This window comes from Eleginops maclovinus, chromosome 8 (genome assembly GCF_036324505.1).
Source record: "Eleginops maclovinus isolate JMC-PN-2008 ecotype Puerto Natales chromosome 8, JC_Emac_rtc_rv5, whole genome shotgun sequence".
Taxonomy (NCBI): domain Eukaryota; kingdom Metazoa; phylum Chordata; class Actinopteri; order Perciformes; family Eleginopidae; genus Eleginops; species Eleginops maclovinus.
In genome coordinates, this window is record NC_086356.1 from 17,575,297 (window position 1) to 17,601,726 (window position 26,430).

The following is a 26,430-nucleotide window of genomic DNA, read 5'->3' on the forward strand; positions in this document are numbered from 1 at the left end:
GGTCAGTATTTCTCCACGGACATAACTCATGCCCTGCAGACTGTCTGACCACAGAGGCAGGAGGGATGATGGCAGATAGGACATAAAAGAAAAGAGCAGTCATTACTAGGCCCCGAGCCCCTTCAAAACACACCTACACACACACAAGCACATTTGCCTACCTTAACAGATAGCGTACATTAGATTATAGCAAAAACATCTATATAATCAAAGAGACATACATGTGGACATACAATAAACACTACTAAAATATGTATACACACTAGCCCCAGATAGAGTAATCCTCTGGGTTTGCGCTCTACCTGTTTCTGCAGCGAGATATTTGAAATGCCATTCAAACACTGCCTCACTGCTCAGGCTAATGTCTTTTATTATTACTATTTTATTTGTTAAAAGGAAGGGACTAAAAATGACCATGTTATATATAATAAATGAGAGTAGATATAACCGAGTGCATTATCAAATGGTGCTTTTATCAGGAGTACTGCAATCACTCTCAAATATACAATTCAGCTAAGAACTGAAATGTAAAAGTTTTAGATTGAATGTACGATTGTGTGCATGTTGTGTCACTCCCTTAGAGGCTCCGAGTGCTCTTTGAGCATTTCATAGTGTACTGAATAAGCTTTTCACTATCTGTATCTGGCTCACAGGCTGTTCAATATTTCATCTCTGTTGGTTTATTGGTTCGGAATAAAAAGAGGAAAGATGTTTTTGCAGTTGTGTATTATTATCTGTAAATGTGTTTGTAAGGAAGGGAAATTGAAAACTTCAGAGTGCAATCTAACTTTCCTTCAAAACACAATTGTTTTTATAATGGTTAGAATCAGTGTAGGCATGAATGTGCAAGAATAGTCAGATTCCTCTTGAACATATTTATAATATAATAATCCAGATTTTTTAAACGGTAAATGCACATTTTGGTTGAAATGTGCATTTGATTATTGTTCTACAGTTGTTCTTTTGCCATGTTAGAGATATTGGGATGCCAATTTTATATTGTTTTTTCTACTACGCTGGACCTGACTGAGCAATCTGCAACATGGATTTACAGAAATCTGCTGTTAATAGCTTTTATCTTGAACAATTTTGATCATTCTCAGGTTCATATTTGTATTTTCTGCCTCTACTGGGACATGTTTCCCTGATTTTATGTTCAAAAAGCTATTTATTTTTCTCATACTAGCTGTGCTGCAGCACCTCTTTTCACCCTCTGTCTGAAACCCGAGTGCAGTCTGCTTATTCATTTTCCTTTAAGCAATCTACCTATGACATCCTCACTTAGATGTGACTAATTGCTGTTATATCTTCTAAATGAAAAAATAAAAATGATTTTCAAACAGGTCTGCGTGAAAGATCTCTTGTGATAAAACTTTGATGAGACCTTTGCAGATAGATATTCTTAAGGCATCTGTAATCACAGCAGGTTCCCAGAAAAACCGCATACTGTACGACCTCTTGCACTGCATGACTGCAATTTTGAATTGATCCCATGCTGCAGTTAGAACATGTTTCTATGTTGGGGTTAGTCAGTAAATTAGGATTTTCGGATCATTTTCAGGTTCATATTAGTATTTAGTGTCTCTACTGTGACATGTCTCCATGCTTTATGCAGCACCTCTTTACACCATTCGTCTGAAACCAGAGCCCAGTCTGCTCTGATTGGTTAGCTCTGTTGTTATTGATTTACTGTTTAGAGATGTCCCTCCCCTTAGCCTATTACGTACAGTGTGTTAGAGTGCTAACCAATACAAGTCAGAGTGTTACAAAGTGATGTCACTATGTTTAGGAAGTAAACAAAGGAGTCCAAATGAGGCGTTTCAGGCAGGGGGGATAGTGTGTGGGAGAGAAACTTCCTCCGGAGGGAAAACAGGGATTTTAGCCTTTGCAGACCATTTACATGCAAAAAAACACACCACAAGATAGGAAAAACCCCTAAAGCATAATAGGGTCCCTTAGAGCTGTGCTTGGGTACACCCTCAAAGAGCTGCTAGCTGCTGTAGACTTTCAATTTAAAACATTTGAAAATGACCTGGTTTCAGTTGTTTATTTCAAGAGATAATTGTTTTCTTACGCCTAGATGTTCCCGTGTGTCCTGCCACACTAAAGGCTTATGTCTTCCTCTGCAGTTGGTCTTTGTCATGCACATTGCAATAAAATAATAAAATAAAAGTATAAGAAGCCTTTTTCAGACACCCTACCTATGGTAATCTGGTTTCTCCTAATCCCTTTATTTTGTAAGGAAGAGTTGGTTTCTTGTATATTTGTGTTTTAGAAAATCAGGTTACTGCTGGAGGCCAGGAAAAATCTTTTCACTTGAGCACATATAAATGCAGAAATTGTGTTGAGAGGGAGTGAGAGTAAGAGGAGGACTTTTTGTGGGTGACTGTTTCTCCTTCTGCTCTTGTTTGCTGCTGCTGTGTTCGGAACACATCTGTCTTTCTGATAGGATTATAAAACATTCACCAACAGATGTTCTCAGTCCTCTTTGAAGATAGCAATTCTGCAGACTGCTGTGGATTTATGAGTGCTTTCATCAGGCAGTGTTGAATGTGTCACCATGTCATCAATATTCTTAACAATGTAATCAAATTGTTAGCAATTCATCTGCCTGTCTGTTTTGATCTATCACAAATCTATGAAAGGAGACAGCTTTTTGAGTGGCATCAACACACTTGGTTTCCTTTATTTATATTTTCCCATTTAATGTTTCCCCCCCATGTTATTTTGTCACTCATGGCAAATGTATTAATCACTCTCTGAAGATGTAGCAAATTATCTCCAGTTAGTCGGTATACAGCAGCGGTACTAAGTGACATCTGCTGCCAAACATATAAACATAGTGTGTGCACAGTGTGTACATGCCAGGAGCTAACAAGCTATTGGCACTTTTCCTATTTTCCACCCAGTCACATGCCAGATTGTAAATCTCCCACAATCAGCTCCAGAGTGCTCGTGTTGATTCTACCCTGGGTTCTGGTCTGTCAGTCAGGGTGTCCGTCTGTGACCGCTGTGAGCTCCCAGTGGTTGACAGAAAGCCTGCTGAAGAGCTTAAGACTGCTGGTTAAGTTGCCTTCATCTCCTGGAGAGATTACAGGGAGCTTAATGTGATCATGCCAATGCAACAGCCCTTTACCAAGTGTTGGGTGAGGTGGTTAAGCACCACAGATGTACTTGTTAACACTGTTGCACTTGACATTTGTGTGTGAATGTTTGTTTGTTTGTGGATTGAGCTCATCAACCTGTAACCAGTGGTGTAAAGTGCCTGCATTTACCCCAAGTACTCTACTTATTTTGAGACACCTGTACTTTACTTTATTGTATACTTTCAGTCCACTACTTTTATTTACTACCTTTAGCTACTTTGCAGATTTGGATTAATGATATCAAATATAATCTGCACTAAAATCCCCAAGTTTCCTCCAGAGGAAGTTTCTCTCCCACACACTGCCTGAAACGCCTCCACTGGACTCTTTTTTTTTAATAGTGGCATCACTACGTAACACTGTACGTCCAACATTGGACTTTATTTAGATCTAGAAGATAGTGACATCACTATGCAACACTCCTGCTTCTACTGGCTAGCACTCAAACACATTGTATGTGGTAGGATAAAGGGTGGGACATCTCTAAATGGTTGATCAATCACAACAGAGCCGGCCAGCTAATCAATCAGAGCAGACTGGGCTCTGTTTTAAGACCGAGGGTGAAAAGAGGTGCTGAAGCACAGGCAGTATGAGACAAATAAAGAGTTTTTTTGAACATTAAAGCATGGAGACATGTCACAGTACAGACACTAAATACAGGTATGAAACCGAAAATAGGGCCCTTTTAAATAAGCATTATACAAAATAGACTTAGCTCCACATTTACCAGCTGTGATAAACAAAATAATGCATTATTATTTTGTTTATCAAAACATATAATACTTGTATTCTGGACCAATCTGCTTTATGAATGAAATGTTGCTACTTCAAGCATATTGTGATGGTAATACTTTTGTAGTTACTTGAGTAACATATTTTATGCAGGATTTGTACTTGTTACAGAGTTATATTTGAGATCTAAGTGCTTTTTCTGCCTACAGTATATCAAAAACTCACCGCTTACCATGTACAGCGTTGCGTTTTATGTTGTTTTCGTATGCATTTTCATGCCGCACTGTTTTTCTAGTACCTTTTATTTATTTTTATTCTTCCTTGCACTGGCGTTGCAGTCCTGGAACAGAGGTCTCACTTTTCTGACAAACTGTCACAGAGTTCCCTTGACTGGGGAGGAAGAGTACATGAGACTTTGAGCTGTCAATACTTAGTTTATGGCGCCTTGCTGACACAGAAAATCTGACAAAATATGTTACGGCAACCACTCTCCCCCTCCAAGGTACTTTCCTTCATCTGAACGGCCTGTCTGCCTTTGTGCTGTGCTATCTTACAATGCATCAATAAGAAATGCTGGTGCAGAAAGTATGAGCAGGGTGAACGACAGCTTTTCCGATTCCTCAACTTTAGCTGTACACAACTTTCACATTGAGTGGTGTCTGAGAATTGAGTGTAATTTAAGTTTGAAAAGAGACACTTTGATGCATCTTTTCAGCATTAAAAGAAAAAAACAAAAAGTATGCTTACCCAGTTTAATGTTTGTGCATAAGCTTGAATAAAGACAGTAGAGGTAATGAAGTGAAAGATAAACAGAAGGCAAGACTAAAGGGTATATATTTAGTAATTACTGATTGTCTGCTGCTTAGTTACGATTGATGTCTTTACTAACTGGTACACAGCCATCACTCTTTTGTAAACTACAATGCAAATGTCTCATATTGACAGTTTTCTAACTGTAAATATGTGCTTGCTGCAGAAATGATTGAGGTATTTCGGAAAGAAGTTGCCACCGAGAGATGGGCGGTTCAGGCTTTGTGGAGCATGTAGAACAGCATGTATAAAGAATTAATTACCTAAGAGCTGCAAGCAGAAAGGATAAAGTAAATACACTGCAATGGAAAAAGCCTGATAGAGAGAGTCCCAGAGCTACAAGAGTATAGGAAATATAACTGTCCCTGATTCATCCGTTATGATTATGTACAAATACTAAGTACAAAAAGAATATACTTTGCGATACAACACAATAAATTAAGCTTTGTAAAGCGTCGAATGTTGCATGTTTGTTCAGATATTCGGTATTTGTTGAGTCCAATCTGGCAGTATATCGACTTCATGATGAAATATGCATCTGACACATTGAATGCCATAGCCTATTTTATCGTACACACCGTATTTCCTTGAGCAACTTGAGACCAATATTGATGCGCCTGGTCCCAAACTGTTACTTTGCTAGATTCAATTATTAATAACAATAAAACTGGAAGAAAGCAACTCCTGTATTTGATGAAGCTGAAGAGATGACGTTTCCCTCTGTTGCATTTGTTGGAAAGGCTCAGTGTGCTTGTGTGCTTTACATACAAAAGATCTCAGGCAAAAACAGTCACCAGGTAGCAAAGAGCATGAAAAGCGGTCAACAGACACAATTATGGCCCATTCTAATCAAGTCTTCTTTAGAAATAACACAAAAGCCACAGCTGCATATAGAAGCTGTTACCTGGGTGTTCTGCACAATGTGTTTGTGCATGGAACATTTTAATTGTCGCTGAGAAATCTATACATACATTTCAGAATTCAAAGTAACTCACTGTTGTATACGGTGGCCCTGAAGTGCAAGTCAACACAGTGTTTCATAAAACACTACAACATTGCAAAGATAACGGAAAGAATATTCCTTTAGGGTGAACACTCCTTGTTTGTGATTGGACAGAGCTACCCAGAGAAACACTGCTGTGATTGGTTGTTTGGCAGGGCAACATCTTTCCTGTCGCAAAATACTAAATTCTTTCAACCAAGATTTCAGGATTCTAAGGAACATGTTGATGTTGTGATGGGTTGGCGGCATGTCGACGGTTACTTCATATGTACAGTATATCCTTTGTTAAAATATTCCCTTAAGATTTTCATCTCTTCTTCTATTCTTTCCAACTCAATTTAAAATGTGTGTAGATACAGCTGAGTAGTACCCAACAGGTAAGACGTAGCACTGTCAAACAACCCATCGCCACCATAGGTGTAACCATTTATATTTTCCATCATTGTTGACACAATTTTCACTTGAATGTGCAGCGAAATGCAAATACACCCGGAAGGATTCCAAATGTAACCAATGCATTCATGTAATAGGGTCATATTTCAGCAATAATCCATTTCTGTCACATTTTGCTATAATAAAACTTTTCTTTCCTTCTTTAACCTTTGAGACAATATATCCCTGTGGCTGGCAAGGCAGCAATTATCCTCTTCTCCTCCATCTTCATACGGAAACACAACGCATAGATGGCAGCAAAAATGCAGTGGAAGAGCCTGCATAAGCATTTTTTAAAAACCTTTTTCAATATCTACAACCCAATAAATGTGTGCTGCCATTGTACTAATGCAAAAACAGGCTGTAGTCACTGTTGATTCTGTAGGTCCGTTTTTCCAGGATTTATTGTTTATGTTGTGAGACCTTGCTCATCCCTTTTCTCTAAAATGTCTGCTGTGTCTCCACTGCAGTCCTCAGTGTGTGTATGGCACAAACATCACCTTCCCCACACCCAAATAGAACAATTCTTTCAGCTTCTGACCTTGACAGAAACAACTTTGATGTCAGGCTCTGCCCTCCGGCCAGACATTGTTTGTAAGGATTTGTCAGTTGGGATGTTAAGCTGCGTCACAGTGGAAACCGTGTTTGTGTTTGTGTTTGTGTTTGTGTTTGTGTGTGGACGTTGTGGTGAGGTGACAACTTAGCCAGGACTCTAAAAAACAGCATTTGAGCCACAGTTTATTTATAAAAGATGTTTAAAAACAACAGAAGTGGAGGGGTTAGTATGGGCAAGAATAAACACCATGAAAGGTATATAAACTTCAAAGATTCAGAAATTGAAATAATGGTAAAATCATATCAATGGTTTAGGAGAAATGGAAGAAAAAACATCAAATTAAAAAGCATGAGGACATTAGAATACAGTTAAAAGTGGACTTGACAAAAGCCAAGAGGTATCCTTAGACTGAACTAAAAGCAAGCAAAAAAAGACAGTGTTTACATTTGTTTTAAATTGTCAATGGTTGAACAGAGCTTGATGTGGAAAGCAAGGCTATTTCGGAGGAGTAGAGCAGCAAGTAAGGCTTGTTAGTTTCAGTTGAGGCATGAGGGAGGGAATAGAGGGATGACCTGGGGGCAAAAGATGGAGTTAACAGGTTAGTATTTTTTATTTTATTTTCTGTGGAGATAATCCATACAAGCTTTTTTTTTTTTTTTTAAGTAACGTTTTTAATCATTAGAGTATTTCACTGGTTACCATTGCAGGTGAGCCAGATCAGAGATTATGTGAAGTAAAAGAGGACATATTCTGCTCAATCTCCAGTTAATTCTTCTATTTAGTGCCTCTACTGTGACTATTTCCATGCTTTAATGTTCAGAAAGCTCTTTACTTTTCTCATACTGCCTGTGCTGCAGCACCTCTTTTCACCCTCTGTCTGAAACCAGAGCCCGGTCTGCTCTGATTGGTTAGCTGGCTGGCTCTGTTGTGATTAGTCAACCGCTTGGAGATGTCACGTCCCTTAGCCTATCACGTACAATGTGTTTGAGCGCCAGCCAGTAGAAGCACGAGTGTTGCATAGTGATATCACTGTCTTCCGGATCTAAGTCCAATGTTGACGTTTCAGACGGGGGAGTGTGTGGGAGAGAAACTCCCGCTGGAGGGATCACAGGGATTTTAGCCTTTGCAGACCATTTACATGCACAAAAACCTATAGAGCACACTACAGGAAAGAGAACCCCCTAAAAAGCAGAATATGTACCTCTTCAAAAGTCTAACACCTGCAGTTCGAACCATTTGGATTTGAGAAAAGTTTGAATTGGCCCACCATATACAGGGAATAAGAATAATCAAGCTGGAATGAATGACTGTTTCCAGGTCATGATGGGATAAGAACTGATTTAATTTGGCTCAGATTTGAAGATGATAAAAGCCGCCCTCTGACTGACTTCTTTGTTAAAATTCAATATACGAGACACCAACATCTACATTAAACATGTCTGGGAATATATCCCTCTGAAATGCTCCAGAGACTTCTTTGAAAGGTGAAAAAGAAAAGCTGTTTTTGTTGTTGCACTAATGATCTTTTAAAATATTCTTTGCCCTTTTCTTCGTGCCACTGCGATGACCAGTGCTGGGGGGCAAGTTCTTTGTGAGCAAGCTTAACGTAAGAGTCAGAGCAGATGTACCGTCTGCTTATCTGCCTCTTGGCTGCATATCCCCGCATGTTCTTCACTTGCATGTTTTCAGTGATAAAACAGGCCAGAAGCAACATAACTTTTTTTTTTCACGATGCCCACAAACTTCAACATTAATATTAACACCCACTCACTTATACAACCCCACATGAACAGCACACACAGAAAAGCAGCTGTGCTTGGACTCAAATGTGGAACATGCATTTATTTAACAGCTTTAGAAAAATACAGAAATTCAGGTGATATGACCTTTACGGCTTTCCATAAAAACACATCCAGACACCTGCACACTTCAGGCATGCATGTAGATGTCTCCATCGACATAGTGCGTACTAACAATGAACAGAAACATGTCCAATAGCAATCCAATGTTGACCACTGTGTTGAAACATTTGAAAGAATAAGATTGGAGTCTTTTTGAGCTCCATGTCTTCAGGGAACACACATAGATACTGACCTAGAGGGTCAACATGCAATTTAATCTCAGAGGGGCTCTCCAGGCTGCTGGACATTACGGGAGGCAGGGCCAAAAACACAAGAGTGTTAACCCTTATCTGAACCAAACTACCTGCCAGTTAACCTACTCAAAAAACTTATTTTGATGTAACACTGGTCAAGTTCTTACTGCTGCAGTGACTCACATTAGCAAACACTGCTGGTTCTCTGGTGTCAAATGAAAGGCCAAATCCTACGTTTTTCATAAGGAGATTGTCCCCCAATTGAGTGTTGCGTAAAAAATCAGAGATAAAGGTCTATATATGCGTCAATAGAACAATGCTAGTATAAAAGCATACTGCTATTTATTGTCTATTCTTCCCATTTCAGCTCTGGCAGATGTCTTTGTCATATGTCAGGTGGCTCTACACTATGTATTTAACCAGACAGGCTTTGATTTCTACAAAGCTGTGATAATTTGGGCGATAAATTGTTCTGAAAGGCCATAGACTATATGAAAAGAAATTAAGGGCTTGAGCAGTAATTGTTCAAATCTTTCCACAAAGACTGACTGTAGTCTGATACATCAGTTTGACTTTCTTTTGTGTTAAATTAAAAGAAAAAGTATTTTTTTTATGATTTATTAGTCAAGGGGGCACTTTTTTTGGATTTTTCGTGCCTCCTAAAGTGCTGCTAATACAGTGAGTGCCGAGGGATATTTAAAAAAAACCCATTAGGGATGGATGAAAAGGAAGCTCATTTTTAACATAGCGTTATCAATTTGCAGTCTCCTCTATTCCTTCTAATTTGAATGTTGAAATGAGGAGGGAGGGAGTCAGATAAGGAAGCAGGCAGGTCATTATTTCAAGGAGAATTTAGTGACATGAATGTTGTCATTTCTGCAAACAGTTGTGCTTTACTGCAGTGCTTTTATCACAGAGTTTGACATCAATATCAGCAGTTAACCCCGACATTCAGAAGAAAACACAGTGGGGGGTCGGCTCCCTCTCAGTCCTTGAGTGCCCCGCTGCCATATCAGTAACATGATGACGGTGCATTTGTTTGCTCTGCCAAAAGCCAAAGCCTTTTTTTCCCAAGGTCTTTTGATTAGTCTAATCAGGACATCATTGCCGTAACAGCATTATTAAGGGGATATTGGCCCCAAGGGGTCAAACATAATATCATTTAGTATCACCGTGAACAGATTTCATTGAGGTGAATATGTGAATGCATCAGTAGCATGTTTATTATAGGCAGGTGTTAAACTATGGGATTAAAATATCCTGCAGACAGCACTGAGGAAGTTAAACTGATTGACCAAAAAATGGGCATGGAAATTTGCACAAGGACTTTAAAATGAATGAATGTGTCTCGATAAATTATTTTAAATACTAAATGAAAGAAAACAAGGCCAATTTTTTTAGATATCAATGTTTTTACACAATTATCACACATTTTACACGTACAAAATCCAGAAGTAAATTGAGTCTTTGAAATTTCTTCCATGAAATATAAGATTCTTATGATTTATTTGTGTCTTCTTTAATTATTGTCTATTTCATTATTTCATATTTAACTAAGTGTCTTTCTTTATACTATTGCCTATCTTGTCCAATTATACCTAGGGAACATTATTTTTTTTTTTTCCTTATAGGTGTATTTTCAAGTGACTTCAGTTCCCACTACATATGTCTGGAATACCCCTGCAATCCTAGAGATCTTTTTGCTTTTATCTTATGGTCAAACAGCTGTAACGTTTGTGACTGAGTGCATTGGATGCCATATGTTAAGTATAACGCTCTGTAAGACCTTACAATACAATAGAACATAAGTAGTGTTTTATTTTCTGAATGACAGTGAAGTTGGCACCACTGCATCTGTGCAAAAGGGTGTTCTGAAGCCTTGAACTTGGAATGTGAAAGTGAGTAAATCTCCAGCCCTCTGTATAAATAATTGATAACATTATTTCAATATACTTTATACCATGCATTAATACTGAAATCTGCAGGTATAGTATTCTACCTATCAGTCTGATAGATACAGAATATGGTGTTTATTGCTATGCAGCAGTGTCAAACCACACAATGGTTCCTCATTTAAAGAGGCCCTATTGTGCTTTTGGGGTTTTCCCTTCCCTGTAATGTGTTATATAGGTTTGTGTGCATGTCAATGGTCTGCAAAGGCTGAAATCCACAAGTTATTTTCCAGAGGGAGTTTCTCGCCTGTCACAAAGTGGCGCAAAATCTCTAAGTGGTTGACCAATCACAACAGAGCCGGCCAGCTATCCAATCGGAGCAGACTGGTCTCTGATTTCAGACAGAGGGTGAAAGAGGTGCTGCAGCACAGGCAGTATGAAAAGAATAAAGAGCTTTTTGAAAATTAAAGCATGGAGGCATGTCACTGTAGAGACACTAAATATAAATTTGAACCTGAAAACAGTGGCCCCTTTATTCAAGGGGCCAGTGTTTCTACTGTATAATAATTAGTAAATGAGGACTACATTAAATCATGACTCCCACTAATAACAGTCACTCACACCACATTAATATGTTTGACCTCGATTTGATATAAGGATTTGAATCCTGCAGAACGGTTGGGTTATATTTCTGTCAGCTTAAGGAAGTTAAGACGTATAATCACTGACATCATTACAGATAACTGGGACACTCGTCTGATGGAGTAATGCACTGTGACTGTGAGGGTCTTATGCAACGTCTGATACAAATCCCTTTTTGTTTCTTGTGTGTGTATGACGGCTTCATGCAGCAAACTGTAAGCTCAGTACAGGTCCTTCTGAAAATGTCTTAGGGTTGCAATATATGCATGGGATGTTCAGACGCAGAAGTAACAATTATACATTTTATGTTTCAGTTGAACCAGAAAGAACTGCTTTATTTTGTATTCTCAACAAATTAAATAGAAGCACAGGTACTGTATGGCCTATAAGCAAATGCTGCTTAGGGATATATCGTAATGTTCCTTAAGTAATCCTAATTAAGAAATGCCATTACACTTGCTCGCATGGCGTATTTTTATGTAATACTATATATTCTATAATGTATTTTACAGTTGTATGATTGTGTATGTGGGATAGAAGCTAAATAAAGTAGTGCCTCAAACACATATCAATCCACAGCTGAAAAATAGATCCTTGCAAATGCACTATTTGCTCCTATTTTAGTTAAATGTCCTAAACCATACAGTGCCCTGCTGCTTTAGTCAGGATTTATGGCTGCTACATTGTTTATTTTGAAAGTATAGGCTACAAAGGTTCAGGGAGGACACCCAAAACCTTTATTCTGAAAATCTCGGTTTGTAAAAGAAACACTGCTGAACAGTTGGGATGAATCAAAACGAAGAATGCAGGTCTGAAGATGATCATATCTCTGGGAATAATGTCATAAGCAGAAAAACAATACATGGAGGAATTCAGAGAGCTCTGCATTGGAAGGGATGGGCAGGAACATCACTGTAATTCCTATATGGTGTTGATAAGTGATGATGACGCAGTAATGATGATTAATATGATCACAACGCAGACAATTATGAGGATGAAAATTATGTGAAGGAAGATTTTGCCCATTGCTCTGCAGGATTTTATTTTTTTGTTGGCACTGATGTTAAAAGCAAATATGGCTGCTGGTGCCATCTGGTACCTTATGGTATGTCAGGGGATTAGTCTCTCTGAACATAAATTGTCTCAGGGAATTTCCTTTGTCGTTTTAACATAGCCACCGCCTCCCAACAGCGAGCTCTAGTCTATTTTCCATCTGCATGCATTTCCTCTTCAGGGGCATATTTCCAATTTCCTTTCATCCTCAACCTGGCACTTGGTATGTCAGCACATTTTTAATGCATAGAGTATTTCATTGGAGGATAGAGATACTTCACATGTGCACACTAACACACACACACACACACACACACACACACACACACACACACACACAGCTGAGCTAAATTGCTGCTATTTGCAAAAACTCCTTTGTCATCATACTGATTAAAAAAACACCACTCAACTTCACAAAAATCAATGCTTCCTAGAATTTCATTCATCACGGAACGGTAGAAAGAAGAGAAATACTCTGTGTATATTTAGGTTTAATTATTGTTCTCTTTCCCAAGCTTTCAATTAATGATGCAGATTCCACGACGATTTGATTCAAAGTCGGTCAAGATTTAAGGGATTCCTTTTATTAGCTTCCGACAAGTTGCCTTTTTAAGGAGAGGAAAAAGCATTTGCATTACTCATTTGTGAAAGAGCAAGCATTTATGAGTTCATTCAGTGTAGTTTTAGATGGACTCGGAGAGGAACAGTGGGAATTTTAATGACTCATAACAGAGGAGGATGAACCACCGAGAGATTAATCTTTTCTGACCTTTAACCTCATGTCTTGATGTTTTGCTTGTGTAGGTGATCCAGCGCAGGGAGGATGGCTCGGTCAACTTCTTCAGAGCATGGGAGTCCTATCGTGAGGGATTTGGCAAGATCACCGGTGAACACTGGCTCGGTAAGTGACTAAGAGTGTGTGTGAGTGTGTGTTTACTACTCATGCATATGGGTACTGTGGCCTGTAATGCAAGGTGAAACCCTGGAAATAGAAATGTACACACGTCGGTCCATTAGATGAACTGTTATCTTGATTATGAGAGCTTATAAAACCTTAACCCTTATTAACAACACTATGGCGGCCACTTTGAGATAAACACACAAGCAAAGCACTGAAAGAAGAAAGGACGTCAAACACTGCAATTGACGAGTGATTGAGCAAACATAAATAGACAGCCATAGAAAAGCAGACAGGGAGAGATAAGATGATCATCATAAAGAATTGAGTAATGAAAACCACCTGTGTGATAAAGACGATTGCATCGAAAATAAAAGACGTGTAAAGTGCACTTTATTATGGAAGTCTGTTCGGTTCCACAATATAACAACACAAGCCAAAAGAACCGCACTTCAATTACAATATTTTTGTTTTCACATGGAAAAAACAAACAACAGTATAATTTATATTTTTTGTTTTACTTCACAGCTCGCCTTCTTATAATTTGTATTTTTCAGAGTGTGCTTGTCCAAATCCTTTTATTTCCTGCTGGCAGCGTGACACATTAGTCTATGCCTCCACTCAGATTTGACAGGAAGAGAATGCCAACAAAGAATTCATTCGACTGTGAATTTTCAACTTTTCTAAGGCCAAATTATTTGTCTTCACACCCCTTCTCATTATATGTTACAAAATAATTATTATAGGGGTGAATACGCTCAGCTTCCACCAAGTTTGTGGCTCAAAGCTGCTAACAAATTCATTCCACATGTTGTATTTATTTTTGAATCTGTTCACATTCATACAGACTACGCATCCCTTAAATAGACATCTGCTTCTTCCATCATGGAGTGGCCTTTGTAGCTTCCTTTTAATTGGTCTGACATTTGTTCAGGTAGCGGGAGAGACAGAGCCTGAAAGCAAATTTCTCACATCAGGTGTTGAGACTGAAAATCAGGAAAGCTCATATGAAGGCGAACACAGGACAAGTGATTCAACCAGAGGGACTGTGTTGAAATATAATCACATAATCAACATGTTTTATGTCTCCAACTGTAGTGGACAACATTATCTCAACTGTTATCCCTGTATACCTATGCCTTAATGGCTCACGAAGGTTACACATTGATATGGAAACCTTTGATTTTAAAGAGGCCCTATATTGCTTTTGGGGTTTTCCCTTTCCTGTAGTGTGTGATATAGGTTTTTGTGCCTGTAAATGGTCTGCAAAGGCTTAAATCCCTGTGTTCCCTCTAGAGGGATTTTCTCTCCCACATATTCCCCTACCGCCTGAAACGATTACATTTGCTTCCTTTGTTTACTCCCGGAACATAACACTTGCGCTTCTATTGGCTAGCAGTCCAACACATTGTATGTGATAGGCTAAGGGGCAGGACATCTCAGCTAACCAATCAGAGCAGACTGGGCTCTGGTTTCAGACAGAGGGTGAAAAGAGGTGCTGCAGCACAGGCAGTATCAGAAAAATAAAGAGCTTTTTGAACATTAAAGCATGGAGACATGTCCCAGTAGAGGCACTAAATACAAATACGAACCTGAACATTTGCTTAATATGGTCCCTTTAAATAATGTAGAGAACTAGACCTAAGGCGGCCATGCACTTGAATGCATCATTTCTGATCCTTTACCCCCCATTCAAGCACTTAAAGTCCTGATCCCAGACGCTTCAGGGCTTCTGATGTACCTTTTACCAGCTGTCGTACATACTGTGACTGCCCTGTGATTACTTTCAAACTAAAGCAGTGAAAATGTGACGTTGCCAACAGTCTGAAGCTTGCCAGATGCCCAAGTGATGATTCATCACATCAAACAAAGTTGATTTGAGAACCACTTAGCTTATGAACTTAAACAAGAAAGTATATCACCCAATCAGCAATCAAGGGGATAAATATTGGGATAGTAAGCTGTTTTGTATTCTTGCGGGCACGTTACTGATCACCATATCGCTTACACAAAAACACCAGTCCCAAAAGCCCCAAACATTTGCAGAAATGTTGTTTCCTGAGGACATTTGGATTGAGCTGCAGTGTTAATGAGCTATCGCCATGCTTCGTCTGTGTGTGTCTTTAAAACCTATCCTCGCTGTTTGCACACGATCCGACTGGTGGAGGAAGTGGAGCTTGAAGAAATCTATTTCTGTAAAAACAAAATCACAGTGATGGTCAAGGTTATGGACTTGCCAAACCACAGCAGAGATACTCTCCAATGAGCGCTCTACATCAAAGCACATGTTCACACACATACACATCAGGAGCATGACTGTGGTCATTAACAAGCATCTGCTGGGAGCTCAGTTTTTCTTGCTAAATATGGCCCGACACCAAAGGGGGACATTTGAGTGCAATGCCTGCTCAGGGCGCATCTCTTGTTTATTAAGTCTGACTGTAATGATGTGCTTTAATTGGCTAAATAACTAATGTATTGCATCAGGTCTTAAGTGAATCACATTGAAAAAGCCGGCCTCTTCTAAAATGTATTCATCAATTCCTCCTTGATTTCTGTCCAAAAGCATGAACAACGATAAATATATAAAAATTAAATGTTCTGTCTGAAAGTATAAATCCATTCTTTCCCATTATCATTGTCTACGATTAACACTTAAAAATGTTTTCAAAGTTTTCACTCATTTGTGGATTTGCTAATTACTGTAAATTAATTATGACAGGTGTTGAAGTATTGCTTATTAATGTGTATTACACCAATTCAATCAAATGTTCCTGTTAGGCAATATCAGTCTATATAAATAAAGCAAACACGCAATTGAATTGTAATCACAGTATATGATTTTAAGTCGGCAATGCACTCAGATACCATTTACCCCTAACCTGCGCCACCTACAGGAAAGGAAAGTAACAGATAATGCAGTTTTAACACTTGTGCCACCTACAGGCAAAGTGTTGCACAGCAGCAGTTATTTATTTTTGTATAAACAGATTTGAGAATTAAGAATCTACTTGTATTTTAAAATTGTAATATTAAATAATTTAACATCAAATTAATGAATCATAATGTGAACATTAAACTTTGGATATGAGCATTAAAGTTTTTAAAGCAGTTCAGAAACATTTGGTGCTGCAGCTCTCCCTGCATCTGTATAATACTAAGTAGGCCTGCATGCTTTTGGGTTAGACTCCACCTTCACCACCCTTTACCCTGTAGACAGATAGAAATACTTGCATAGACTGAATGGCGTTTGCAGAGGTTATGTGAATTAATGGATATGTAGGTCTCTTTGCTGACCTGAGGCCATTGCAAAGTGCAGCACATAATAAAGAACGTGGTTAGTGTGCCAGCGAGATCTCCCCATGGTACGCTGCAGGAACATGGTGGGAATATAGAAAGCTCGGGATTTAGTACACTGAATTCCAATGAGCCAGCAGGCAACTTTGAACCTTTCAGAATACCCTTGCTCATTCAGCGTGTGCTGTTGTCTCATCACCCCCATCATCGATTATCCTCAGGGCATAAATGAAAAATGGATCCATGCTTGCCTGCAGCCTATAGGAAGAAATTGCAGTTACCTGCGAAAGCCAAGAATTGCTCACTAATGCCACCCGCAGCCTCTGTACACTTCTCTTTTTCATAAAATGCAATTAGATTTAGTTCAAGATGTTTGCATTGTTTTGAGCTTCTTTTATTTTGATTGCAGTAAAAGTGATCAGAACATGGTGAGAAAAAGGAAAAACATAAAGCCAAAAACCAATAGTGCATTCTTTTTGAAACACAACTTTGTTCCCTCCATAAAGTAGTTCCTGAGAGATGTGTGCCTGACTCCCAGTTGCAGTTGAAATTATTCAACCCCCATTGCACATTAGGGTCATTGGCAAAGCATACAATTTCTCAGCTGTTTACAATAAAGAAAGTCAAAAGAATGGTCCAAAAAGTTCAGAGAAGAGCTCATTGGCTTGCACAAACAAGTAAAAAGATAGAAAAAGCACTGAATGTTCCTTAAGATACACTCATCAGCATCAGGGACTGACACCAGAAAAGGTTCTAGCACATATTCTATCACATGCATGAGGTATGAAATGAGATATGTTGGTAAGCTGAGGTGTTAATTAATTGAAATGCCTAAATATTTAAATAACAGTGTCAATTCAAGTAATTGCAATAATATAATATTAAACCAATGTGTTTCAGGTGCGGGGGGGGGGGGGGGGGGGGGGGGCTGAAACACCTCAATTGGACTCCTCTGATTACTTCTATTACATAGTGACATAAACAACTTGACATAAAGCATGAGTCTTTATTTAAAGGGCCGTTTTATTTGAATTTGGCCTTAAATTGAATGCATAATACATCTGCTGTTAATGTTTGGAAACGGTTAGCATCAAGCAAGCAGACAGCAAAAGAAACATGGGTCCTGTGGGTCCGACATAATTTCTGCATGCTGTGTGTATGAAAACAAAAACTAACATTTTGCTGAATAATCTGTTCCCAAGAGTACGTACAAAACGCTTTAAACTGGGTCAAGCAACTCCATTGTTGTCATCAAATCTATTAGACACCTGGTCTGAGAGGCTGATGTAGTCTTTTCTACCTGTAATGTAGGTCCTGAAACAATTTATTGCTGTCCCAAAGAGACTACCCCAGTTTTCCAGATGTCCTATTACAATAACATACTTTAGTCTGTATAGTGTTGAAAGCAGCAAGAGGATAGACACATTTATTATTGTCATATTCACGTCCTCTCTTCTTGCTTCACGCCCATAAACTGCTGCTATAATTCATGCTTTTATAAACAAAAGATTAAAACAACAACTCAAAGATGCCACTTAAGCTAGTGTGTAGTGTAGAATAATGCAATATCAATCCTAAGTTTACAAAAAACATTTGCCCGTAACATTTATTTCTTTCCTTTTATGAAAACTATTGTCTGGGGAGTAACATTCACAAGAAATGTTTCCAAAGTGTTTCCAAGGCACATTGTCAGAAAGGTTGGTTGTAAGTTTAGCTGTCATTTAAGATCACAGTGTTGGGTTTATGTATAAAAACTGAGGAAACATGTTTGAATATAGGGTTAAATGTGAGTTTAAAATCAATATCCATCTGTTTTGTTTCAATTAAACCAAAAGGTTTTAGAATTATAGACTCAAGTGGTAGTTTTTGTTCACCATTTCCATATAAAGAATAACAGCAACACTTCCGATTCCCGAGCAGTTCTAAATCCTCAATCATTGAAGCAATAATTATTGAATCAAAACCTCTCATGGAATCTAGTCTTTGTGTACCCTCAAGAAATCACCATGTCACCATTATTCTTTTAAATGGGAATTCATTTGTGTCTTCGCTATTCATTCAGTTCATTCATTTTTACATCATATGTCATAAGTCATTATAGTTCTATAATTCTCTCAGCAACACTGCACTGAAGCATTTTCTATTTAAATAAAATAAACATCTCTTGATCCAACATCATCATTTCCACACTATGTTTTTCACATACTGCACATTTAATGGATATTCTAGTTTAAGGATCAGCAATCCCGTTCAGCAAATAGGAAGCACTCTAGTACTGCTAAAACTCAGAAAGGGCCTTTTCAGAGTCAGCTCACGAGTCAACGCCTGATGAGTCTTTGCTTTCTGGATAATAAGAGACAAACTGCTACCTCAGAACCAGCGAGGTCTGCTGACGTTCTGTTGCACTTTGAGCCTCATAAACCCTGTGAGGTGAATCCACCCAGGACATTGCGTTATATCGGCCTTTTTCCACTCTGAATGGTGGACCGCGTACCAGAGCCAGTGTTTCATTTAAATTAGGAGAGACAAAATCTGCTTTTATATCAGTGAAGGTTGGTGTATTAGTGTCACAGTGTTAAAGAAAATCTGTTGCCCTCACCTTCAAGCTCTTTTCATTAACGGTAAGCCGATTTATTCACCGCAGGAGTTATCCCCCTTTATACTGGCCATTGTTTACATCGCGCCTCCAGCCTGTGTGAGCGAGGCGCTGCTATGCTTCACTGAACAGCTAACCAGTATGGAGCAAGAACACCCAGACTCCTTTCTCATTATTCTAGGGGATTTTGAGCAAACCTGAGCCTTGAACCGCACAGACGGTTGTATCCCATCGGGGACACAACCACACTGTCGCACAGTATTAGGAAATGCTCCCTGTTCTGCCCCACTGTACTGCTTCTGGAACCTTTGTTCAGTTATAGTCTCCCAATGTGCACAGATAATCCAGAGAGCCAGTGGTAAAACATTGTTGGAAGATGGGAAAATGATCTGATGGAGATTACTGATAATGAAATGTCAGTGCAGATGGATCGAACATGTGTTCCCGCCAAGACTTGTTTTAAAACAGCAATAAAAACAGATATACGGCCAAAGTCAGGCAGCTTCCTCAGTCCAAGGATGAGTTCCACAACACTGAACAAGAAATTAGAGCAGACATAAAAGCAAGACTCAAAATCCCTACAAAAAAACAAAGCTTTCACATCTTCCTGGCCTCAACTCACTCACTACAGAACCACAATCCCTAATGATTTCCCATCACCCACCACTCTTGCCATTCAACCTGCATGCTGCTCCAGTGATGAGTATGTCTTGCATCTCCTTCAGTGAAGGACCAGGAATGCCCCATGCCCAGATGGCGTCTCACACTTCTGCCTGAAAGCCTGTGGTGACCAACTGTCTCTTGTCTTCACACACATCTTGAGCCGATCACTCGCTTTCCTCAAAAGGTCCATTACCGTGCTGATGCCTGTAAAGCCTGCGTGACGGGAGCAATGTCTAAAGGCATGTTTTTTCTGCACATCTGTGGCCACAGAATTCTTTGAAAAATCAGTGTTGGCCCACACAAAAGTGAATCACGGCCCCCTGCTGGAGCCCCTGCAGTCTGACTACAGGGCAAATGTAGGTTGGCTTAATGAAGCAACCATTATGGCACTGCACACCATCCTGCAACATTTTTAATAGAGAGTTATTGTTTGCAATAATTCTTGTTTTTGTCCCGAGACTCCTTTGCTATTACTCTGAACACCTAATAAGACAATCTTAGGTTACATTTAACTTTAATTTACTGAAAACAACATAGTGGAGGTTGCCCCATCCTAAAGAATACCCTACTTTATCATCTATTTTTTTCTTAGTGGGACTTGAATTGACATAACGAGGCACTAAAAATATGTAATACTGCGCAAGAGATCATCAACTTATAAGGAAAATGTTTACTGTAATAATAAATCAAGTGAGATATACAGACATTTCCTCATAGTCTTCTATGAAATTGGACTTGTTTTTTGTAGCTGATTATTAGAAATAATGTAGATTAAGGCTTCACCTTTCAGGCCTACTAGGGTTAATAAGTGGTTTTGTAAATAGAGGGGTTTCTTCCTGTGCCAGGAAAGGAAGTTCTGCGCTGATCTGGGATTGCTGTTTGTATACTTTGGTTTTTGCCACAACACAGGAAAAGAGCATGCTGCAACAGATGGTCCAAACTGATAAAAAGATCACTGGCCCCAACCTGCTTTCCCTCCAGGATTTTTATTCCTAGCAAACATGTTTTTCTGACCCCTTTAACCCTGGCCTGGAATTATTCACCTACACACTTCTGGCAGTTTTTCTGATCCAAATCACCGTCATCCACAATCTCATCTTTTATTGAAAAGCTGTCCGCTCTACGCCTCAGGGGAAACACGACATGTGTAGCCCTCATGGATTGTTTTAATCTAAAACAAAAAATGCTAATACAGTTACTCAGCTGTTAAATAAGCCAGCTGTAGAAGACATTAACTGAAAATAAGCCTAATTAAATGTCTTGAAAAAAAGAAAAACAACTTCAGCCTGAGGCAGAGGGGACTAAAAGTGGACGACAATGTTATGGTTTGTGTTCTTGTTTCTCTGACAGTTTCGCATTTCCAATTGCAAAAGAGGCAAACCAGATGCTTTAGTATGCCTTCAGAGCAGCAGTGATAGTGTTTTTGTTTCAGAGCAGATTTGATTTAGGCTTTTTCATGTTTTAACAAAATGTATGAATCCAGCTGCACGGCTTTCGTACAAAGAGAGTCAAGGAGAGTGAATACATTAACGACAGCAACTAAACTGAAACTTTATTTGCTGTTATATTTGGAGGCACTCATATTTTAGAGTGTGGTCTTTGATCCCATGCTCATCCTGTCATAATGACTGCTTGTGTTACTATTGCAGCCATTTAATTCACATCATCAATATTAGAACACACAGAAACAATTTCTCTCTGCATTTAATTACAGTAATGAACAGATAACTAAAATAATGCTTGCTCAGAAGCTGTGTAGCGCCATCTTACCTGTACATAACAGTTCATTTGCAGCTGCCATTTTCCCACCTGCATACAAATCGCTGTTACTGTAATATTATTGATACACAGATCATTTTTTATTCAGACCCTTTTTGTACTCCTACTTCCTGTAGATACAGTTTCTTACTACATCGAAGCCATGTCATTACTAGACCTGTTAATGGTTTGGCGGATTGTGGGTGGGAATGACCAGCGTACGCAAAAGCTGGGAATGCAGGTAAAGGTTGAAAAAAGAAGGATCTTATTTACCCCAAATATATATACAGTTTTTAGGATTAGGTAACAAAATCAATTAGTATGGAAAAACAGTTGAATTATTTATAATATATATAGCAGATACAATTCAGAATATAGCATTAAATGAACAACACTTTAACAAAATGGGTGCTTCTTCCCAAGAGCAACTACTTCCTTTCCACACTGTAGGAATTCATACCAATGCTGGCCAGTCCATTGTTGAGTGCAGGAGACTCTTAAGAAGGCTGGCTTAGATAAAGTGACCTCTTTAAACACCCTTAAAGGTTTTAGGGAATGGCACATTCCAATAAGCCAGGCACATCTACTGTACATAGGCAGGTGAGCTGCAAGACACTGACAATACTTAGATTAGCAGAACACATATTTAACAATCACTAATTTTAACAATAACGGTGCACTCAATCTAGTAAAATAAATGTGTTTAAAAAATCTGTGGATGTATGATGTTAAAAAAAAGCATTATCTTTTGTATGTTGTAAAGGAAAGGGACAACCCAATAGTCAAAACAACTAATTATTTCTCTGTTATTCCAGCAAAAGAGTCATTTTCATCTTCAAGTATTTAGTGATTATGTTTTTACTGAAGATGCTCAGTGCATGGCATGTTTGTGGTGGTCCCCTAATAGCATCAGAAGGGAAACATTGTAATAAGACCCTTGTGTATTAACTGCTGTTCTGAAATTGTTCTCATTTTGATCAATGTCTTGCTGTGATGTAACTTTGATCACATGTTTGCTTCATTAAAGACAGACTCAAAGCTGCCTTTCAGAGGTAAAAGTGAACCCTCGTTTCCTTCCCCTTAATGCTTTCATCCTGCTTGTCACTTAAATTGCACGGAATCCTGCAGAAAATTGCAGTGTTAACCACTTTGCACACCGCTCACCTTTAATGAGCGCGACATATTTGAGTGGTATAATTGAGCTCTTAGTCTGCCCTGAGCATTGTAAGCTCATGTGATTACAGGGAGGCCAAATAATGTTAGACATTGCGTGTTTTGTGTGTGTTTATGTGAAAGTGAGGGTACAGATGGGAGGGCAGGCAGGGGGGATGACTATAATTTGGCGATGTGTGTTTGACAGACTTGGCTTTCTGGCAAGTGAGGGCCACTTCACATCAAAAGGGCAGCCTGGTAAGAAAGAAGAGGGACAACAGTGTAAAGCAACAGTCAGGGAAATGTTAAGGCAAGGTGTTCAATAAATGTAACCACATAGCTTTGGTAAATTTGTTTTGAATGATGCTCACGTAGCAACAATGTTAAAAGAGATGCCACGAAATTAACACGTCTACACCTATCTGCAATCACACACAAATGCACGTTGGAATTCATCTCTTCCTATCCCTGGTAGCTTTTCTGTTTTCTGTAAAAGAGACCATGATCCTCAGATCAATGTGTATCAGAAGAGTCTTTGGCAATTAACTCCCAGGCTGTAGAAGTACTCGGAGCTTAGAGAAGCAGAGGAGCCACACACAGCAGGGGAGCACATTCATCTTCAGTCTGCAGAGAAGAACATACTGTCCTCACACACACACGTACAAAAAGACTGAAGAAATACATGTGATGAAAAATGGTCAAAACAGCTTGAAGAGAGATTTTTTTTTCATTGCAGTCAAATAATGTTCTCCAAATGGATGTGATATGCAAATGGTCTTTGTTGATTCACATGTTATTCTGTTAAATTGTCGGTGTCTTGGGAGGAATAGAAAAATGGACAGCCTAAGTAGATGAAGCCACTAGTAAATGGGCTTTCCATCTCTCTTTTCTTATGTACATTTCAATGTGTGTTTAAAAAACCTGCCTGTAAATTGAGAGGGAGTCCGAAAAATCGGCAAATTTGCAAAAGGCTGGAAAAATTGGTGTATGTATCGGGGCAAAATGGGATTGTCGGGAATATAATGGGGGAATAAATGATGACGTAAATGATTCATGCAACTCCACTAAGGCTGAAAAAGACGTAACAAATGTAAAACAGTGTAAAAAAGTGTCTCCCCATCACTCCGCACAGATCTGATGCAACCATCCTTACAATAATGCATAACAGACAGTCTGAAATGTCATACTGCATAATCCATCAAGTTTTTTCAGATATTTTTCATCATTTGATTTCCTACTGCCGTTATTTTAATTCCTGCATTGTCACGACTTTTCTCTATTTTGTTCCTAATGGTCAAATGCTGCAATCTATTTCTCAAAATGAAGGTGACATTTTCGATACACATGCATTCATCACCATATATAACTCCATATGTTTACCTTATTCAACCAGTTTCCCTTTTTTTTTTTATTATTCCATTCCTCCTGATCTTTTTCCTTCCCAGGGACAGAAGCATAAACACATCCTTACACACACTTATCCTCCACTGCCTTCCTCCGCCACAATGCAGCATCCTGAGGCTTGTATTTGTATTTTTGTCACACAGTGGAAAATCTAAAGAGAACAGTATCTACAAAAGAAAGCACAAATCAAAGAACATCACAATTCCTGCGAGAATGATGGCCCATTTTGCCTTTCTTTTTGTATTTTTTTTCAATTACTCTCTCTGTGGACACTTAGTTTTGTGCAACTGAAATACGCCAGACAAGGTCGGCATGGCCAGGAAAGAATGGGCCGAGCATTGAAATAAACATTCAATCTCAGTATTCATAAACCTCCTCCTTCTGTCCACCCAGAAGTCCTAGAAGGAATTGCGTCACAGACCTTCAGAAAAATCCATGATAGACAGCAGCAGTGATTACCCTTAAAGGTCCCCTATTATACAAAATTAACTTTGAGTCTTCTATACATAAATATGTGTCCCAGGTGTGTAAGGAGACTCACAAAGTGTCAGAAAATACAACCCTCTCTCTTTTCCTCCTTACCCACATTTCTAAAAACGGGGGTACAAACGAGCTGATCCAGATTTGCTTCGGTTATGACATGGTACAATGGGGGATCTGTTTGGTATTTTGAGCAAAACACTTCACAGACATGTTTTTTATAGATATTGCCCCACAATATATTGTTCAAATATAGCATAATAGGGACCTTTAAAGTGCATGTCTGAGGGAGAGAGGAGTAAAAAACTGATAAAACAATGCACCAGACATGCCTTGACCCTGTCAATGGCTTATCTGTAAAAACATCTGCCAAACTCTCCCATCATTTGTTGCTGCCTCTTCTCTCTGCTGGACAGCAGCACCACTGACAGCATCAAGGTCAAAGGTCAGTGCTTCTCACTACTCACAGGTTAGTGAACAGAGTGGGATAGAGTGCTGATCGATTGTTCTCTCTGAGATTTATTGCCCCGGTCCTTATGGGTGCTGCTTCTAACTCATTTAGAAGCAGCTGCACAGCTTGCCAATGTCCATGCCCATGCAGTCCGGGAAAATACCGTCCCCTTAAGCTAACATTTATATAATTGCTGGATAGCTCATATTTTGGAGACAGGACCGTACCATTTTGAAGTGTTATCCTGCAAGAGAAACATAGTCGTCAAATATAATCTCTGTATATAGTCGCAGATATTGCAAAATCTTTCATCATTCCCTCATTGACTCTGATTCTGTTCGTTGCACAGTATGTCTTGCAATTTATTTATGTTATATAATCATACTATTTTAATCTCTGCAGCTGGGTCATTCTGTTTTGGGGTCACTTTTTTTGCACTTCTTTGAATACGCAATGGTGCACATAAACGACACAAAGGACAGGTGGGAAATTGGGAGAGTTGATGGGTTCATAGTGATTGGTGAGGTCATGAAGAGTTAATAAATAGGCAAATTTAGCCAGGATTGTGGTATCAAATAAGCCATCACAGAAATGTGCATAAATGGAAGCAGAGTGAAAGGGCTTCGTTATAAAAATAAGGGAAAAGTACATATATTTGTTTTGCAATGTCAAAGTAGCATACCATTCCTGATTCTTCTTTTTCTTTAAATAAGATTTAAAAACAACTGAATATGCCCAAGCTTATATACACGCTTCGCCACAGTGTGCATCACGTCAATAAAGGCTGCTAGCTTTCAGGAAGGTCACAGTGTAAAGAAACTCCCCACAAGTCTCCGCACTTTTCCCCCCGAACGCTCTAACCTTCCCTTTAGAGGGGATAAATAGCCTCATTATTTAGGTGCTCACCATCCACCCTCATCACTAACTTCCATTGTGTTTCCTCCGTTACGTTGCAATAATATTTTAAAAAATATTGGTCATTTGGAATTATCTCACAATACACATTTAATTTGTGTCTTTTATCCAATTTAGAACCTCCCTTTGGTGATTTATTTCTGCATGAGGAAACAAATACTATATTAAACCTAATGTGTGTTTACAGCAGGTGATATAAGATCCCCCCCTGACTTCACAAGTTGTCAGTTAACATATCCTGCAACCTGCAGTGTCCTCCATCAACACAATAATAGAGTGTTAAGTTGGTACTCATTTATGACTCATTAACCACTCGTGTTTTCATGTTACAGCTGTAGGCATTGATATAATTACTCCATAGGGGCTTACACAACAAGTCAACTACATCTCTTAACGTGGTTTCTGAATAGGATTTCATCATACTGTAGAGCAACAATGTTTATTCCATCAATTCA

At 38.9% G+C, this 26,430-nt stretch overlaps 1 protein-coding gene across 2 annotated transcripts in view; it reads left to right on the forward strand.

Moving 5' to 3' along the window:
- fibcd1b (fibrinogen C domain containing 1b) overlaps positions 1-26,430 on the forward strand; it is a 109,161-nt gene that overhangs the window by 65,046 nt on the left and 17,685 nt on the right. For both annotated transcript variants that reach the window (XM_063888872.1, XM_063888873.1), the window contains one exon: positions 13,166-13,262. In XM_063888872.1, the coding sequence (XP_063744942.1) occupies positions 13,166-13,262 (97 nt within the window). The remainder of the gene's footprint in view (positions 1-13,165; positions 13,263-26,430) is intronic.